We start from the raw sequence: 18,570 nt of genomic DNA on the forward strand, positions 1-18,570 counted from the left end.
CCGTAACTGACCAATTATTTCGTCGGCCTGATTGAGAAATGTACCAAGCTACCTAGTACGTATGAATTATTCGGGATATTTGCTCTTATGATCGAGCGCAGAGAGAAAATGCACTCACTTTTTCCCATAGAAATGCATTACCGGAAGTCAATTTTCGACTGGTTGCTGTCTGCTTCAATTTGCGTCAGCACACTAGCGCCACTTGAACCTCTAGCGTACATTATAATAACTCTATGAGGGTGACCACCGTCCCGCGACTCGCGGGCTGTCCCGCATTGAGGGCTTGTGTCCCGCGTCCCGCAAGAAATTCCCAAATCTTCAAAATGTCCCGCATTTCATACTGTAGTAAAGTTCACTCTGCAACTTATGGCGCTGCCGAACAATGGGGCACGATGAAGCCCGGAGGTCGCTGGTAATCGTGTGAACCGTAATGGTACACCATTTTCTATCCAAGCATTGCGAGAAGTGACCGTCGTTCTTGAAGGAAAGCCGACACGCATGCTCCGTTGTGCCTTTCCCCTTGGTGGCAAAATATTCTAAGAAAGATTGCTTGCCAAAAGTTTCAATATAAAATATTGTAATTATTTTCAAATCGCTCTGTCAATGCAAACGGGTTGCTGTGGATTTTTGTTTTTGGGGACACAGCCACACAAGGCAAAAAGCCTGCAACTCGCAACGGTCGAAAAAGAACATAATGTTAAAACTTTGTGTGTGGCTTTGTTGATAAAAGTAAGCGTTCACAGGAAACAATAACCCGAAAGAGATTTAATGTTTCTTATTTTATCTGATGCATTGAGTTCTGCTACAGTCGATTTTTATGTTTTCAACTTCGACACATTTAATAACATATTTGCCTTAATATATATATTACTTTTAGTAAAAATTAATTGAGCTTAATTGCTGCGATACAATTAGCAGGTGTATAAACCGCACATGATGTCAAATGTATTAACAAAGCCTCGGTTTGTGGTGTGTGTGTTAATAAATTTCCTCTACCCCCCCCCCCCCCCCCCGTGTCCCGCATTTCGCTAGCAGAAAGGTGGTCACCCTCGGTTTGGTGCATTGGCACTCGCGTGTCCATGTAGCTGAGCATAATATATGGCAAGTTTTGTCCGCTGTTATTTGTGGCCACCCACTAACGGGACCTGGGTAAAAAGCGCCGAGAATTAGCATTGATTTTTTACTTACACGTGGATCTTGAAAGTCCGATACGTTTCAACTTATCGTCAAAGCGTCGGTCGATAACTGCTTTGACTAAGGCGACGCTCACGTCCCGCCTTCGTCTTCGAAGACTGCTGCATGCCAGCAGCTTCCGACGCGAAATCATCATTATTTCGTGAACCTATCATAATAATGCGAAACTTGAGACACTTTGAATTAATCTACTATTTCCAAATGAATGCAAATTCTATCGTGGCGTACGTAGTAGAAGGACCTAAATGCTTATGGGAACGATAGAAAGCGGAAAAGAGCCGTTAAGAGTGAACAGGGAATTCCATATTGTGTTGAAAACGTTTTCAATAAGAAACAATCAGCGCGCGAATGATCCTATCAAACCGCGAAGAATTAAATGTGGCTTAGAGAAACAAAAGCTAACAGGCGTAGATGACACCCTACGCTTCCGCTCCGGAAGTCCATCACAGCGCCAGTCCAAACGCGGTGGCTGCACTTGCTCTGCGCCGTCGCTTCACGACTCCCGCACTCCTCTAAACTCGGTCTGAACTAGTTTAGAACTTTCTGACTGAATCAAACAATCTTTATGGGTTCAAGCACCAAGATAGTTGAGGTGTCACTACTTTGAAGCATTATAGCGTAATTGGTTGCTCTTGCGTGCGCTAGCTCACACGGCCACCGATTTCTTCATCGGAAAGGGTCTATTATTCAAAGCTTATCAACATGATGTGTTTAAGTGGATGAGGAGGAAGACTAGACCGAAGGGGGAAGGTGAAATATTAAAGAATAGCTCAAAGTCAGCTTTGTGTGGATGTGTCCTGCCCAGGGTGTAAGATAGACAGGTGGGGAAACGGCCCATAGAAGCCTACCGCAGCGCCGTGACCGGATTGTGTACTCGTCTGCTTGCGGGTACCCCCGACTTGCGACAGATGGCGCTGCGGCGAGAGGAAAAAAGTCGGAATCGGATTTCCGTGGAACTCTATGGGAGAGTGCGCAAAACAAACCGAGAGCACGACAGTCTTTCATTAAAAATCCTCAAAAAAAACATCTCCGTCAGTTTAGCCGGTCGCCATCGGTCACCCACCCGGAGTGAGAGTTCGCGGTGCTCCACATAGATGGCGCTACAGAAAAAGAGAAAACCCAGGGGGACACAATGCGGTCACTCATTTGGCTCTCGTTTCCCCACCTGTCTATCTTACACCCTGGTCCTGCCTCTGTGCAATCGTGTAGTGTTGATGATGTTTCCTCACCATCAACGTATTTACAAATGTAACTCTGTCGCAGGAAATTGCGACTGCCATGTACTACGAAACGTTTTGTAAACGATTCTGAAATGAAAACTGAAATAAATGTATCACGTTCATAAACTAGTTTAACATGATCAACGAAATCTGTTATGACAATCGCACGTTTGTATTTCGAACGGATGGCTACATTTTTTTGTTCCAAACGGCCGATTCCAGCGAGCGCTCGAAGGGCAGCCATCATAGAGCGCGATGCGTCTCGGGAGATCCGGCGCCTCCAGCACGCTTGTGACGTCATGTTTACCTTCACGGGCAAGGGTACAGGAAGGCTGCCGTGTTTGTGAGCTTCGCCACTTGGTGGCGTCAAGACTTTACAACATGGCCGTTCGAAATGCCCGCTGCCCACTCCCACGTACGAGTTGAGTAGGCGCGGGAGAAATGGGAAATTCGGTTCTCCCAAATTTGACAGGTCACGCGTGCACGCAGCTTGCTGCCTTACTTCAGCGGAACGGTGCTGCTTTTACGATTAGTTTGACGTAACGACGTTCGGTTTATTCGCTTTAAATAATGTATTGATGGCCAGAAGGTATTTGACGTAGTGGCCAGAACGTATTTGGCATTTCAACAATAAAATAGGCACCAGAATATTTCTCCAGTTCCCCTTTAAGCTATGTGAAATATGGATTTCAAATTAGGTCGCCAAAGCAGAGTGCAGTCGTAATTCATTATCTCGACCACAGTGTGAACATATCGTAAAAATACCCTTTTACGCCTAGATGAAACGCTCGGCTAAACTGAGCGCCCGAAAATACAATCTTATTTCTAGACAAACTTCGATGCTTCAGATAAACGGAGATATCCAGACGAAATTAAAACTGACCCAAATTCAAAACTCTAGTCAGTCAAAGAAACTGACACCCAGTTATTTCATGCAGAAGCAGTGCTACCAGGCGTTCGACGTCACGTTTCGTTGAAGACAATGCTACCTAATGGTTGAGTTGGTTTAGGCTCACATAATTTGAACCGTAGACGTACGGACGAAAAAAAAGAGACAAACACACATACACACCTCAAATGGAGCTGAATAAATGGTATCGGCACACCTTCATTTTATAACATAGGTACAATTAGAACTGTCATTGACAAATGAAATAATTTAAAAAAGCAACCTACCTGACCCCACGCAGAAATCATCATTTTAAGGCGCGCCAATTCAGGTGTAAAATTATCATTTTCCAGTACACATTTATACCGCGAACAGTACACGAACTGAATAATTTACCACCTGAAGTTGACTCTAGAGCTCCTTCGTTTTTCTGTATTGTCTTGCAGAAGTTGTTGCTAGAATAATTATTGCCTTGGTCCCCTAATGGTGCCCGATTTATTCATTTTTACTGTATTGAAATGGATGTACAATGTGATTTCTATGTCAATTTTTCTGCGTCACTAAATTTCAGTTTATATCTTTGTATTTTTATGCGTCTGTCTCTCTATTGTATCGCATTATTCCTTTACAATAATGATCACAATCGGGTGATCTTGGTACTTGAATAAATAAATAAAATAAAAAAGATACCCTCACTCAACCTTCACCAATTTTGCAGACGTTCATGCAGCCACAATCTTCCATCGCCACGCTTTCCATATCACAATCAATTATAGTGTACCATTGGTTGTGATATAGTCTTTCAGACAACCTTCACAGAAGATCAGGGTTTCCAGGTTAGGATACAAATAGCCCAATTGGGTTCATTATTTTTGTAATTAGCGAAAAAATGTGGTAGTTGGCTATTCGGCTATTTTCGGCTTATTTCATACCCGCAAAAAACGTGGTACTTTTTAGCAAGGCAGAAAAGAAAGATCAACTTGCGAGAGTTGAAAGGAAAGTATCCAAATCACAGGCGTGAAAATACATTTAGTTGGCCCTCAGTGGTGTTGCTCGTGGAGAAGTCATCAGTTTTACCTGAAGTACTGCCGTCTGAAGTTGTTGTCTTTTTGTTTTATTTTTGTCCCGTTTTAACCGCTGAGATGTACCCCTGCTATGGCATTGTTTGTAAAAACTAGTAAAGTTTGGTCTTCTTTTTGCATTTTGTAAATACATGTGTTATGTCATGTATTACGTCATAAGTATTCCAAGGAGATTCTTTAGATACCCTCTATAAAGTTTTCAATATGGGGCTAAACGACCTAATTTTTTATAGCCCGACGTTTGACTACCTTTGAGCTATATCACACACGAATTTGGCAGGTTAATATGCGGAGTGCTTGGCAACCCTGCACAAAATAAGTGAAAGTACTTGAAACTAAGGCAGGTGACTGACCAGATAATTATGGGAGGGAGGTACCCAGTGAACTGGAAATTGAGCGGGATGAGATTATTATATAAGGGCAGGGAGACAAACACAGCATCAAATCATACCGACCAATCACAGTAACTTTACTAATATACAGACTAGCTATGCAAATTGTAAAAAGAAGAATGGAAGAATGGGCAGAGAGTAAGCAGATTCTGGGGAAGCTTCAAAACGGTCTCAGGAAAGATAGACGGCTATAGTCAGTTACAGGTTAAGAAGGTAGCGGCAAATGCCCCTCAAAGGGAATCAGATATCCCTCCGCCACCTTTGCATCCAATAGCGTCCCACCGTTTCCGTGACGTCGCAGACAACGCGCGAGGAGGGTGTTGCCTTTCTGTACATATTTGCTTTATCTTTCGACTTTGACTTAGCATTGTGGAAGCCAAGAGAGGGAGATTAGAGTTCTCCCCCACCGACGGAAACAAATACGAAGTTGGGGGATTAGCTTCCCCCCCGATAGATACAAAGGCTGCTTTCAGGGGCTCGGTTCCCCCTTCAATGAATACAAAGGTCGCTTTCTGGAAAAGTGGGATGGGAGACAAGTGGGAATCCATTGAAGCGGAACAAGGAGCGTTTCCAGTGAACTCTTTCGACTGCGGAGAGATTTGAAACGGGCGCATCACACTTGTGGGAGGAGCTTCTCCTACCTTCTTGACTTGTAACCGACTATAGATGATAACTTATTCGTAATCACTCAGTGCATAGACATAACAATGACAAGTCAAAGGCCATTATGGGCAACATTTCTGGACATCAAAGGGGCATATGACAATGTGAATCAGGAAAAGCTCTGGGACAAACTGAAGGGATATGGGCTAGAGGGAACCATGGTTAAGTTCCTAGAACGGGTATATACGGAGAATAGGGTGGTTATAACATGGGAAGCCGAAAATACAAGACCAGCAGCAATAAAAAGTGGGCTTAGACAGGGTTGCCCATTGTCTCCCCTGCTCTTTATGATATACCTCGGGGAGATGGAAAAACAATTAGAGCAGTGCAATCTAGGTTTTCACCTGAGGTACATGGAAGAAGGGTATAAAGTAAATCAAGTATTGCCAGGGGTAATGTATGCAGACGACATTGTACTCGTATCAGAAAATCGTAAGACAACACAAGAGCTAATTAGGATTTGCAGCAGGGAAGGGGATAGTTTAGGCCTAAACTTCAGTAGGAACAAGTAGGGTATAATAGTTTTCAACGACGAGAAAGGGGAACCCCTGGAGATATATGACACATTAATAGAACACGTAGAAAAGTACAAATATCTGGGAGTATGGTTAAGTGAAGGAAGACGGTATCTAAAAGACCATGAAGATATTGTAATAAAGAAGGGGAAACTATATTCAGCTATTATGAAACGTAAAAAACTGTGGAACTATAATAGATATTGTTGTAACCTGGTTCAGGTGGCAAATATATTTATTTCGAGGAGCCGAAACTATGCAGGTCCGGCCGCCAGGACATACGGTGCCGAACGCCCGAGCTGCCAGCCACGCGAGCCCGTGCACCTGGCTTGATGGTCCCTTCGATGATGATAGCAGGCTGTCTGCTACATCTCCCCGATTACGAAGACTGGAAGCGCTCCGGTGCCGTGCGTCTTCGTTGAGGGTACCTTGGGATGTGCTCCAAATTACGGTGTGAAGCTCCTGGGCTTGCTGGAGTTGGAAATTCCGTTGGAGACGCAGTGCGTTCCACCGGTGGACTTCTGCTGACCGGAAACAGGAGGGCTTCGAAAGCGTCGGATGTGACTCTGTTCTTTAGGTGGTCAGCATGCACACGGCGAACTTTGAAGTTCTCATCCAGGACCTCGAAAATCACGCTGCCTACCCTTCCTTGAATCACACCCTTAATCCAGTGCTGTTTTCTCAGAGGGTGCTTGATCCAGACTTTTTGGTGAATTGCGAACGAGCGCGAGTTCAAGTGGCGGATCTGTGGAGACCTGGACGGTTTGGCCGAGGGTTTTACCAAATCAAGCACCGTCCTATAGTGTCTCTGGTTCAAAAGTACGCATGGGGCCTTCCCAGTGGATGTATGAGGGGTAATGCGGTATCGCATCAAGAAGTCTTGCAGATTCTTCCGGCTGTCCTTGCCTTTTGCGCGACGAAGAGCGGTCTTGAACGTCTTCACGAAGTTCTCGGCTTGACCATTTGATTTCGGATGATACGGCGGCGTGAGAAGGTGGTCAATGCCGTTTTGAACCAGAAACGTCTCGAATTCGGAACTAATGAACTGAGGGCCATTGTCCGTTACCAACTGTTGTGGAAGACCATGGTGCTGAAATATTTCTTTGAAGGCATCCATGGTTGCTGATGCTTTCGTAGATGTCATCTGTATGACTTCCGGCCATTTGCTAAAAGCATCAATGACGATGAGATAGTGCTTTTGGTCCAATTCTGCAAAGTCGGCATGGAGGCGATGCCAGGGTGTTCCTGGATCTTCCCAACGATGCAGAGGGATTTGCGGTCGAGTGTCCGATATTGATGCGCACTGTTCGCACTGTTGAGTTTGTTTTTCGATTTCATGGTCCATTCTTGGCCACCAAACATAAGATCGCGCGAGCATCTTCATCTTCGTTTGACCAATGTGACCCTCATGAAGCAGATCGAGGATATGTGGCCTGAACTTGCTAGGAATTACCGTTCGAGCATTCCAGAGAATGCAACCGTCGAGCTCGGCAAGTTCTGCTCTTTGCTTGTGGAACGGTTGAATATTTGGGTCAACGATCTTCGTTGGCCATCCTTCCAAAATGTGTGTGCGAACCTGGGAGAGCGTTTTATCCTTTGCTGTCTCCTTGGCGATGTCAGCTGCCCTGATGGGGAGCTTTGCCAGAGTTTCGGTGCGGAGTGCAAAGACATCTTCAGACCTCAATTGAATGGAAAACACGCCTTGTGACATCTCTTGGTCAAAGGCTTGATCAGGGCCTTCAGCAAACCGGGACAGACCATCAGCGTTCCCAAACTTTTCGGTTGGAACATACTCGATGGTGTAGGCGTAATTCATTAAGATTAGCGCCCAACGTTGAAGTCTGTTAGCTGAAGTGACTGGAATGCCCTTGGTTGGTCCAAAAATAGTGGTCAAAGGTCGATGATCTGTGTACAAGACAAACTTGCGTCCCCAGAGATACTGGTGAAACTTACGTACACCAAAGATGATTGCCAGTGCCTCTTTCTCAATAGACCCGTAGCTCTGGGGCAGGGGGCGCGAGCGCATCCGCAAGACGCGACCATGTTATGATGGCTGAACCATCCAGGTGGCTCTGGAATGTTCGATTTGGCACGTGCCACGTTCGAATGCAAGCATCTGAAGATGCGCTATAACAAAACCTCTAAAAAAAAATAAAAATAGAAAAAAGAAATTATGCAGCTCGCGGCCGCAGCGTTCCATTAAACATTCCTTTCATCTTTGCCTTCTTTCGTAGCTTCCGCGAGCACGTATGTTTCACTTTACATGATAACGAAGCCGAAGCTGCTCGCAAAAGCACGTCCTCTTGAAAGATGTTCGCACTGCACAAGCCCGCGTGCTTGACAGGGACTCTGAAAGCTCGCGGCTCGCTCTTGTAGCCTCTGCTACGCTGGCACTTAGAATGGAACGTAGTAGAAAAAAACTCTAGTGGGGAAGCGTATTGACGCATGTTCGAAACCCGAGCCAAATATTCTATTCGCTCGCCTGGAGCGCTGCTCAAAACTTGAGAGCTACTGGCCTATTTGGGCATACTTCCGCTCCGTCTTCGTAAGCGTCTTTGAGGCGTGAGCGATGGGACATTCTCTTCCATTGATTTTATGGTATATCACTGCTCCAACTCCCTCTGATGAAGCATCTGCCGCAAGGTAGATCGTCTTGTCAGGGTCGAAGTGGGCAAGAGCTTCGGTTGCTGATAGATGCTGTTTGATCCTGTCAAAAGCGTCCACACAATCGGAGGTCCAGTTCCAGGCAGTGTCCTTTCGCAGAAGGGCGTTTAGTGGTGCGGATATTTCGGCCAGGCTTGGCAGGAACTTACTGTAGTGTTGGATCATCCCCAGAAGAGATCTCAGCTGGCTGACATTTTTGGGCTCAGGCATGTTGAGGATAGCAGAAATCTTCTTAGGGGACGGACTTAACCCTTCACCGTGAACCACTTGTCCAAGATATTCTACTTGCTCTTGAAGAAAGCTGCACTTGCTTTTCTTCAGAGTGAACCCGTATTCTTCGAGGCGCTTGAGGACTCGTTCCAGATTCCGAAGATGATCGGAAGTGTCCTTCCCGGTTACAATGATGTCGTCTAGATAACAAGCCACGCCATCAAGACCTGCAGTGACCTGGTCCATTGTTCGTTGGAACACGGCTGGTGCCGATGCAATTCCAAAAGGCATTCGATGAAATTGGAAAAGTCCTTTATGGGTGTTGATTACAAGGGCTTGCTTGGCTTCGTCGTCTAGTTCCATCTGAAGGTACGCTTCGGAGAGATCCAACTTCGTGAATCGATTGCCTCCGTTGAGCTTGGCAAACAGTTCTTCAGGTCGTGGTAGAGGATACTGAGCGATGTCCAGTTGAGGATTTACGGTGACGCTGAAGTCTCCGCAAACGCGGACTGAACCGTCAGCTTTTGGGACTACCACGATTGGCGTTGCCCATCTGGATACTTCAACTGGGGAAATAACCTTGTTGTTGATCTGTTTCTGCAGATCCTTTTCTACCGCCGCACGTGTCGCAAACGGAATAGGTCTCGGCTTGAAGAAGCGTGGTGTTGCCTCAGGCTTGAACTGTAGCTGAACCTTCAGCTTCGTGCAGCAGCCAAGACTGTCGGTGAACACGCGCGAGAATCGCGTGAGCATTGATTCCAGCTTAGCGCGTGTAGTCAGTTCAATGGATCTAACAAACAATCGGTTCAGGTCGATCTTGAGAGCATCAATCCACGTTCTTCCAAGCAAGTCGGTGTGTCTCTTCTCTGTCACCACGGCTTCCAACGCAGAGGTCTGTTGGCCTAGTGTGACGTTGAGAACGCACTGTCCCTTGAGAGGAATTGCCTGGTTATTGAAACAACACAGGTTGCACTCACTTTTCTTGAGTGGCGGGCATCCGAGCTTCTCCCAGGTGTCAATGTTCAGTAGTGTCAGCTTGGAACCGGTGTCCACTTGCAGATCAACGGGGATTCCTTGGACGAGACAGGTGACAAATTCGCCGTCTCTATCGCGAGTAGCGAAAACGTTCGTGACGGTTTTGACGTCCCGTTCCCGGTTTCCTCGTTGTTTGTTGCGGTCGCTGGAGTGGCACATCTTTGCAATATGGCCTTTCTTGCCGCAGCTGTTGCAGGATTCATTCTGATAGCGACAAGTAGACTCTACGTGGTTGCTGTTGCCACACCGGAAACACTTGGCTGGGGTAGAAGCAGGATGCTTTACTTTGTCGACGTGCAGCGCATTTTGGTCAGGACGATTCAATTGGAGGGACTCCGTTTCAGCCCTGAGATAAGACTCGGCCAGCCGCAGTGCAGTGTCTAGCGTTAGGTCCTTCTCCATTACCAAACGTGCCCGGATGCGGGAATCGTGAAGGCCAACAATGAATGCCGTCAAGAGTGAACAGTTCCTGGCGTTTGTCTCCGTCTCATATTCGCAAGTTGCAATAATGGACCGTAATCTTGCGAGGAATTCCTTTACGTTCTCCGATTCCTCTTGACGCGCCGAAAATAGCTTGGCTCGCTCGAACTCCTTGAATTTCCTCGGAGCGAAGTGATCCTGGAGCCGTGTAACGAGGCCTTGATACGTCAGCTCGGAGAAATTCTGGGGCTGAACCAGGGTGTACAGCAGCTGAAACGTCGTCGATCCAAGTGAAGCTATCAATAAATTTTTCTTGTCGACGTCGGCGGTTATCTTCGCGACGTCCAAGCAAGCTTGAAATCTTATCTGATAGAGCTTCCACTCTTCCTTGTCGGAGTCGAACGTCCCAGGGCCATGGAAGCGGTGGGTGCTGCTGTCTCCCACGTCTCGGCCGTTGGAGCTGCTGCTAGTCATCAGGGGTTCTTGGTTTTCGTCGCCAAAGTTGTAACCTGGTTCAGGTGGCAAATATATTTATTTCGAGGAGCCGAAACTATGCAGGTCCGGCCGCCAGGACATACGGTGCCGAACGCCCGAGCTGCCAGCCACGCGAGCCCGTGCACCTGGCTTGATGGTCCCTTCGATGATGATAGCAGGCTGTCTGCTACAGATATGAAGTCGTTAGGGGCGTATGGAAGGGTGTCATGGTGCCAGGCCTCTCATTTGGGAATGCGGTATTGTGTAGGAGGTCAAAAATCCAGGCAGGTTTAGAGATACAGCAAAGATGTGTGGATAGGTTGGCATTGGGGGCACATGGGAATACACCGAATGAGGGAGTACAGGGGGATATGGGTTGGGCATCTTTCGAGAGCAGAGAAGCGATCAGTAGAGTAAACATTGAGCAAAAACTAGCTGAAATTGAGGATACGTGATGGGCGGGGAAAGGGCGGTGTTCAAGTATCTATACATGAAAAGTCTAAACACTAAGTGGACAAATAGAACCCTCAAGCTGAGATTTAAATACATTCAACCAGATGGAGCCGATCAGAACATATCAGTAGAAAAGGGAGTAAAGGGAACTGAGAGGAAATTGTGGGAAGAGAAAATGCAGGAGAAATCAGCTTTAGCAATATACACGGCAAAAAAAAACAAGAAATAAAGTAGGAGCAGCTGTATGATAATTCAGTGGGGAGCTCATCGCTGTTTAAAGTTAGAACGGGGGTGCTAAGGACGAAAACATATAGGGCTAAATTCCAGGAAATGGACACTCTGTGCGACGTATGCAACCGCGAAAGGGAAGCTATAGAACACGTAATTTTAAGGTGCACGGGGCTTCGTCCTACCCTCTTGGGGAAATGACTACGGATTTGGGGGGGGGGGGGGGGGGCACTGGGTTTACCGGACATGGATGGACGGATGGATAGGGAAAGAATTGCGGCAACTAAGAGGAGATTGGAAGATTGGTAAAAGAGATCTAGGGAGGGGTGAGAGTAGAGAAAAAAATAAGCAAGGGTAAAACAAAAAAAAAGGGGGGGAGAGGGGTTGCGGATAAAACAAAATTTATCTAAATTAACAAAAATATTTTGATGAAATGTTAAACTAGGTGGTGCAACCATTCGCCCGTTACAAAGGTGGAGTGGAGTGGAGTCAGAGTGGGGTATAAAACATGATTCCTCAACCTTTTTTTTTTTTTTTGTCGTCTGTTCGTCTTTGGTGTGTCAATGTTTGTCCTTGTTTGCTACAAGACTAAATTGAAAAAAAAATAATGGCAGCGGTGGGATTCGAACCCACGCCTCCGAAGAGACTGGTGCCTTAAACCAGCGCCTTAGACCGCTCGGCCACGCTACCACAGATGTCGGTAGCGGAAAACAAGAAACAGGTTACACAGATTTCTTCCAGATGCTATGATCGTATTACGGTTTTTGATGTCGTTTAGTAATTCAAATACCAGTCATTTCCTTTTTTGTATGAATAATGAATGAGACAGGCTCCTCGCATATACAAACACATAAAAATAAATGTATCTCCTTGAAATTAAAATAATACAAACAAATATTGCTGGCCCATGGAACAGCATTTAGCTTGTATGTCGTTTCGTCGCCAAATTTTTCCACTAAATCTAGCAGAAAACCTGAATTGGTCAGTAGGTCCTGTGACGTCACGTAACGTGACACCAATTTTTCCGCCAAATTTAGCGGGGAAAATGAATTGCTGCATAGATCGCGTGTAGTCAATTGTTCCGCTCAATTAGCGGGGAAACTGAATTCGTTCACTCTCACGCCGTCGCGAAACCGGAGGGGGGAGAGGGCTCCGTAATCGCAACCGCTGTGAAAGCTCCAAAAACAAACACATGAAGAAAAAAGACCTATCTTGGCAAGAAATGGAACGCATTACCCGTTATGAGCATGAAACAGGAAATCGAACTTATCGTGAGAGTGATGATGATCGCTATAACGTTCGCTATAGGTTTGCTATAACGTTCGCTGTAGATTCGCTATAACAGTGACGGATGGTTGACTATGATAGCGTCTTCAAGACTGATGAAACCAGCGGTTTGCCAAACACGAAATGCGCAAAGACTCTCCAACATAAGGTCGTTTTTTTTTTTTTTTTTTTTTTTTTTTTTTAAACACCGATAATGAAGACTTTCATGCGCCTTTTTCGTACCGACAGCCTTGCGCCTGTTGCACTAGTGGTAACTTTTGCGCACAACCCCACTTCCCACGTACTTTAAACATTTCTCAAGTTTGCTGGGTTATTAGTTTTCGATAACAATCTTCGACTTTATAATTTTTGAAGAGAAACTTCGGCGCAATGCCCGTTTTCTACTTCAGCGTCACGTCGCACTTATATGCCGAATCAATACCATCTGTACTCTGTTGTCACATCAAGAAAAAAAAAAAAATTTTTGCGCACAGTGCACACACGCTGTGCGAGTAGTGCTTACAGTATTTGGTTGTCGGGGAAAAAATCTATACGTTTGTCGTTTCAGATGTATTCGTTTTTATAAACGAATATATAGCTAATCTAAAATGCATATCTAATTTCACCGCACGAAGGAGAAAATTAATAAATCTCTGCAAAAAGCCGGACTTCTTTTTTTTTTTTTTTGCTGTTCTTTTTTAGGTAAATACGTGCATAGAAGACAATGCCTACGGATGACGTCATCAATAGTGGACCCCCAAGCGGCAAACTCACTGAAGCTCGACAGCAAGACGGCGCAACGTGGGCCCACTAGCGATGACGTGCGGGAGAGAAAGCGCGCGGCCTTGTCTTCTACGTGATATGGGTTATATGCAGAGACTTCGCGTCATTAGCTTGGTCGTGTGCCTTCGATTTCTTCCTTTATCCGCCAGGCCAAGGCCAGAAACAGCCGACCAATTAAAATACAGCGTGAGAAAAAGGGATCGTTAACCCTTTCAAGGGACTTCATGATATGGTATCACGTTTTACGAAGTGATAAGGGAAGCAAACGGGTCTTCAATGGGTTAAAAACAGAAACGTTTTATCCGGGCTCAAGCTCGGCTTATTTTAGAAATCTTTTGTTTTTTCTGGGGCGAAATCGCATAAACCTCTAAAAAAAAAGTTTCCTGTTCTTCCAAACGGTATACTGATAGCGCTGTGCCCTGTCAATTACCTTTTACTTTGTCCTCGTATTTGCTCTACTTTGGTTTTAAATATGTCTGCATACCAATTAGCCCCAAACTTATACGCTGATCTTCCAAATTACATCAAGACGTCTCCACTCCCTTCTCCAATCCAAGTGCTTCTTCAGCAGCGAATTCACGAAGTCGTATTATAACGTACCATTATGTTCTACAATCTGTTGGCTGAACCCGCCGGCAGCGTCTTCATTTTTTTTAATTGTACACAAGAATGTACCCCGTTTCACTAAAAAAGTCCGCGGTTTTCTTTTTAAGTTCTATAGCAAAAATTTGTGTTTTGGTTCTTTATTTTTTGTGTTTTGGTTTTCTTTTCACACCCTTTACGACGTGCGGTGGATGAAATTCGATTTCAAAATCGTTTCATGGTCCCTTCAAGCTGAGCTATAGTTGATTCAATGAGCACGCCATTTATCTATTTTAACCCTATTGAACCACAACTTCCAGCAGTTTGAATGTTCTGTTTTTTTTTTTTGTTTCTTTTTTTTTCTTTTTTTTGTGGTGTATTCTTTGTTTAGCTGGCCCCATCGTAAGCAATTTAAAAACATACCTTATAATGCAATAGTTGCAGTGTGCTGGGGGAAAAAATGTGCTCGCACATTTAGTATAACATGAATCTCCGCGTTTCGTCGATGGGGATTTCAATTGATTAACGTACCATGGAATAATTAACGCCTATCGTTTGATTCGTCAGCGTAGTCTGTTTAAGAAATATATATGTATATATATATATATATATATAGGAGAAGCTCCGCCTTGAGCACGAGCTCATTAACCTTCCGTTGTGCTTTCGCTGCCTGTGCTCACAAAGTGTAAACGTGTTATTGAAGATGTTGCAAGAGACTATAACATCAAAGAAAGTGCAATTTTTTTTGTATTGAAATAGACAACAGTCATTTTCCTCAAGAACAGGACCATCGTCGGTAGCGTGGCCGAGCGGTCTAAGGCGCTGGTTTAAGGCACCAGTCTCCTCGGAGGCGTGGGTTCGAATCCCACCGCTGCCATGAGTTTTGCATCTTGTTCTCTATATAAGCACAAAGGATCTCAACATTTGGCTACTCTAATTCTTGTTAATCTTTCCTGTACTTCTGCCGGCTGTCTGATCCAATCTTCTGTTTTCATATACCGTTCAGTATTTCCTGTCATTAGGTCAGAGCACAGTAGCAAGCAAATGCTCTCACATAAATGCATGAGTTCATTTGGACCCCGCTTAAACTGCCCACTACTCCCTCCCACTTCTCATAGTACTGCAGATTCAAATATGACGAGTGCATAATTTTTGCACTACAAGTGTAAAATAAAGGATGATAATATTTAGGTATGTTTATTTTCTTGTTATTCAGTAAGCGCTCTCATGGTAAAAAAGCAATAACCTAAATTACACTTTTTGCACTTTTATAAAACACACCTTAAAATATGCTGATGATCGCTATAACGTTCGCTATAGGTTCGCTGTAGATTCGCTTACGAATACCTTACGAATAGAATAATTCACACATATTTATCAGGTTGAGTATACGCACGGATCGCACCACTAAGCCACGAAGTACGCTAAAAGTATGTTAAAAGCCTACCTCAGATAGCGAAAGCATGCTTGAAATGTAGGTTAGGTGTACTCTTTTTTGTGGTTGTTGTTGTTCATAAAAGTATAAACATTAGTGCACTATATTTGTATTACTTTTTATTAAGGGCTGCCTCAAATTGGCATTATGAGTTCCAGGCCAGCCCAGCAAGCTCGAACCCCGCAACCCTGTAATAGAGTTATTGTAATCACCCTGGGCTCGATTAAATGTTGTTGTTCTTTTACAGAAAATGTGCTATAGGGTTCGTTTTCAATTAATTTCATTTTTCTTTACCTAAAGGGCCCGTTAAGGGCATTACATAAGGAAGGGGGGGGGGGGGGGCGGATATCAAGATTTATGCAATAAAAAAACGCAAAAACATAAAAACACAAAAGGAAACTAAGACTTAACACACTCAGGACTGCTCAGAGTTACAAAAATGATAAAACTTAGTAAGACGAAAAATGAAAGTTAATACAAGATAGAAAACAATTTAAGAGCATCACAAAAAAGCTGTCACAAGGCCGCTACATTTTAGCGCAACCTCAGTGCTTTAAGTGCAGCGATTGCCGCGAGCCATGTCGTGAACCTCTCGGCCGCTTGTTATCTGCGAGAGGCACCCGACGTCGTTGTCGGTATCTTCGACTCATCAAAAAAGGTGAGAGCGTTGAACTAGGCGAATACAGCTGTTGTCCTGTCGCAGATGTTCCTTTCGTCGTCCTCTTTTCTTTTTTTTCTTTTTTGTAGATGTTATTTCTATCATTTTAAATGAGAGACAGCTGACACCGCCGATGACGTAACTTTCGCCAGTTTTGCTTCTGTCTTCCTTCCTTCTTACTCTCATTGGACAGCAGGAGATCTTCCCAAGTAATTCTAGTTCGTATGGACACTTGCCCCCCCCCCCCCCTCCCTTTAAAAAAAACGTCTATAATGTAAGTTCTCCGTGATTAGGAAACACGAATTCATGTACTTACCTTGGTTCGTTCCCGAAAATGTTGTCTGAGGCAACACGACGCCAACAGCGACACTGAGGCAGCACGACGGCAACAGCAAAATATGTCGTCCAACAGTCGGGCAACTTGCTACTCGCTCCCTGTGTTGTCCGACAACGCCGTCAAATCGCGGCAACAGCAGCAGAACATGGACGACAAATAAAATGTTGCCTGGGTATGACAGCTTTCGGCCACAATAACAGCAGCAACTTGCGTTGGATAACGTGTGTTGCCCTTGCCGCTGGCAGAGCGAATTTCGGGTCGGCAACACGACAGCACAGATAGCTTCGATGGCAGAGTTAGATCCCTATCAACGCCTTTTTAAGAAGCATACTCAAAAAAGGCTTGGAACACGTTATTTAAAAATAATTAAGTCTGGCGTGCAGCTAAAATAATTTGATGAATGCTTTTACTGAATAATTCCTGAAAGCAATTGTCGAAATGGTCACGGCTACTGTCGTGAACGTTCAGATTGGTGTTGAAATTAGCTAAAGTAGAAGTTTGGGCTAGTTGGTATTTCATGATTAAAGATTAAAACAGCGCAAGGACACGGACAATTGTTCTTGTCCGTGTCCTTGCGCTGTTTTAATCCTTAAGTTGAAATTAGAACTGCCGAGAGACCAGCTCACATTACTGCTAGTGAAATGAAATGGCATGCCTGTCACCCGCTGATAAAGTATAATAAAAAAGTCGAGGATAGCAAAAATTAAAAAATCGAACCATTAAAACTACTGCTTTGATAATGGTTGTTGATGCTTGGAACTTCGAAACAGTCGCTACTAGACACCATAATTAATTTAAAGAAATTCCCAGGACGTTTTGGGGAATAAAGCGATCACATAGCAGGCGGTAGGCAAATAGACAGCGTTGACAAATATTTATTCCACCGATTGTTATGAAGGCCGACCGTGTCGATGTGGCAGTTTTTAAGCACTGTCAGTTCAGCTCAACACCACGCTACAAAAAACGCTTTGGGGTACTGCCGCTGCTAACTAAATTTTACAGTGGAAATAGGAATTGCATGAAAGAAAAAACCGGACAGAAACACTTAAAAGGGTGGCGTAAATCCCGAACATATATCAGTGATCTCACTTTCCTCGGTTGGAGCAATCTGCTTTGTCAGCAAATGAAGAACATTTTGAAAAAATAAAAGCTAAAAAATACTCCCCGTGTCAAGTTTTCTAATCACAGCCACTGATTGATGTCGTCCTGTGGTAATTTCCGGCCCTTCAAACGCTCTACAACTTTGTAGAGTCACATATCCAGTGACGCCGCACCACACACAAACGAAGATAAACAATCAAGGTGGCGGAATGTTCCCCGTGTTGGCCCTGCCGTCAGCGTGGTGCTACATGGCGGTCAGACAACACATCGGCCAACATGGTTTCCGGGCGACAGCAACATGTTGCCCGACTGTTGTTGGTGCCACGATGTGACAGGGTCGCCAGAAACACGTATCCCTCGGGTTTCCGGATAGAGTTGTCCAGCTGTTGCCTTAGTGTGACAGTGCCTCAAAAGGTGATCAATAAGTTTTGCTTCCCTTTTTTTTTTTCACTAACTGATGGAAATAAAAGATGTTACATTCACATGAAAGTTTGAAATCTCTTCTTTGCCACAGCACATAACATTTCGATATAGTCCACACCAACGTTACTCAATCAACTCAGTTGGCAAACTCCCACGGAGAGCGTGATCTCTTCTAAAACAGGCGCCGACAAACGTTAGTTTCTGCTGATAACCCCTAGATTCGGAAATGCTGTTTGAAGCGTCATCCATCTTGCCCGCTGCGGCCGTGTTTTAAACTGCTGTTGCAAAACGCGTCGCCGCGAGCAAGAGGGTTGGCGCTTCGAACAGCGTTAGCCCGGCTGAGGGGTACAAGAAGGGATCACGCTCTCAGTTGGAGTTTGCCTACTGAGTTTATCGAGTAACGCTGGTCCACACCGGCGACAATGCACTTCCGCTTCCGGTACACTACTCTCCGCATGCCGTCGTTAATGATTAAGGATGGCTATTGACAAGACCAACGCCTCACTGGAGGAGCTACAGTTCCAGGATGTTTTGCCTCCTATCGCT

General features: G+C 44.9%; 1 protein-coding gene and 2 non-coding genes across 3 annotated transcripts; 1 reads left to right on the top strand and 2 right to left on the bottom strand.

The window, feature by feature from the left end:
• Positions 1-8,463: 8,463 nt before the first annotated feature.
• Positions 8,464-10,758, bottom strand: LOC121834748. The gene is made up of 2 exons (XM_042288504.1): positions 9,629-10,758; positions 8,464-8,662 (listed from the first exon to the last, which is right to left on the bottom strand). The coding sequence occupies exons 1-2, from the start codon at positions 10,756-10,758 to the stop codon at positions 8,464-8,466; spliced, it is 1,329 nt and encodes a 442-aa protein (XP_042144438.1).
• Positions 10,759-12,047: 1,289 nt separating this feature from the next.
• On the bottom strand, positions 12,048-12,129 carry Trnal-aag. Its single transcript has one exon. It is a non-coding gene; the product is annotated as a tRNA-Leu (tRNA).
• Positions 12,130-14,865: 2,736 nt separating this feature from the next.
• On the top strand, positions 14,866-14,947 carry Trnal-aag. Its single transcript has one exon. It is a non-coding gene; the product is annotated as a tRNA-Leu (tRNA).
• Positions 14,948-18,570: the final 3,623 nt, after the last annotated feature.

This window comes from Ixodes scapularis, unplaced genomic scaffold, assembly GCF_016920785.2.
Source record: "Ixodes scapularis isolate PalLabHiFi unplaced genomic scaffold, ASM1692078v2 PGA_scaffold10__122_contigs__length_95168666, whole genome shotgun sequence".
Lineage (NCBI taxonomy): Eukaryota > Metazoa > Arthropoda > Arachnida > Ixodida > Ixodidae > Ixodes > Ixodes scapularis.

Coding starts and splice junctions, on each gene's coding strand:
- LOC121834748 (XM_042288504.1), bottom strand. CDS start 10,758: ATGACTAGCAGCAGCTCCAACGGCCGAGACGTGGGAGACAGCAGCACC. Junction 8,663..9,628: donor AAGATCGACCTGAACCGATT/GTTTGTTAGATC, acceptor CGCTTTTGACAG/GATCAAACAGCATCTATCAG.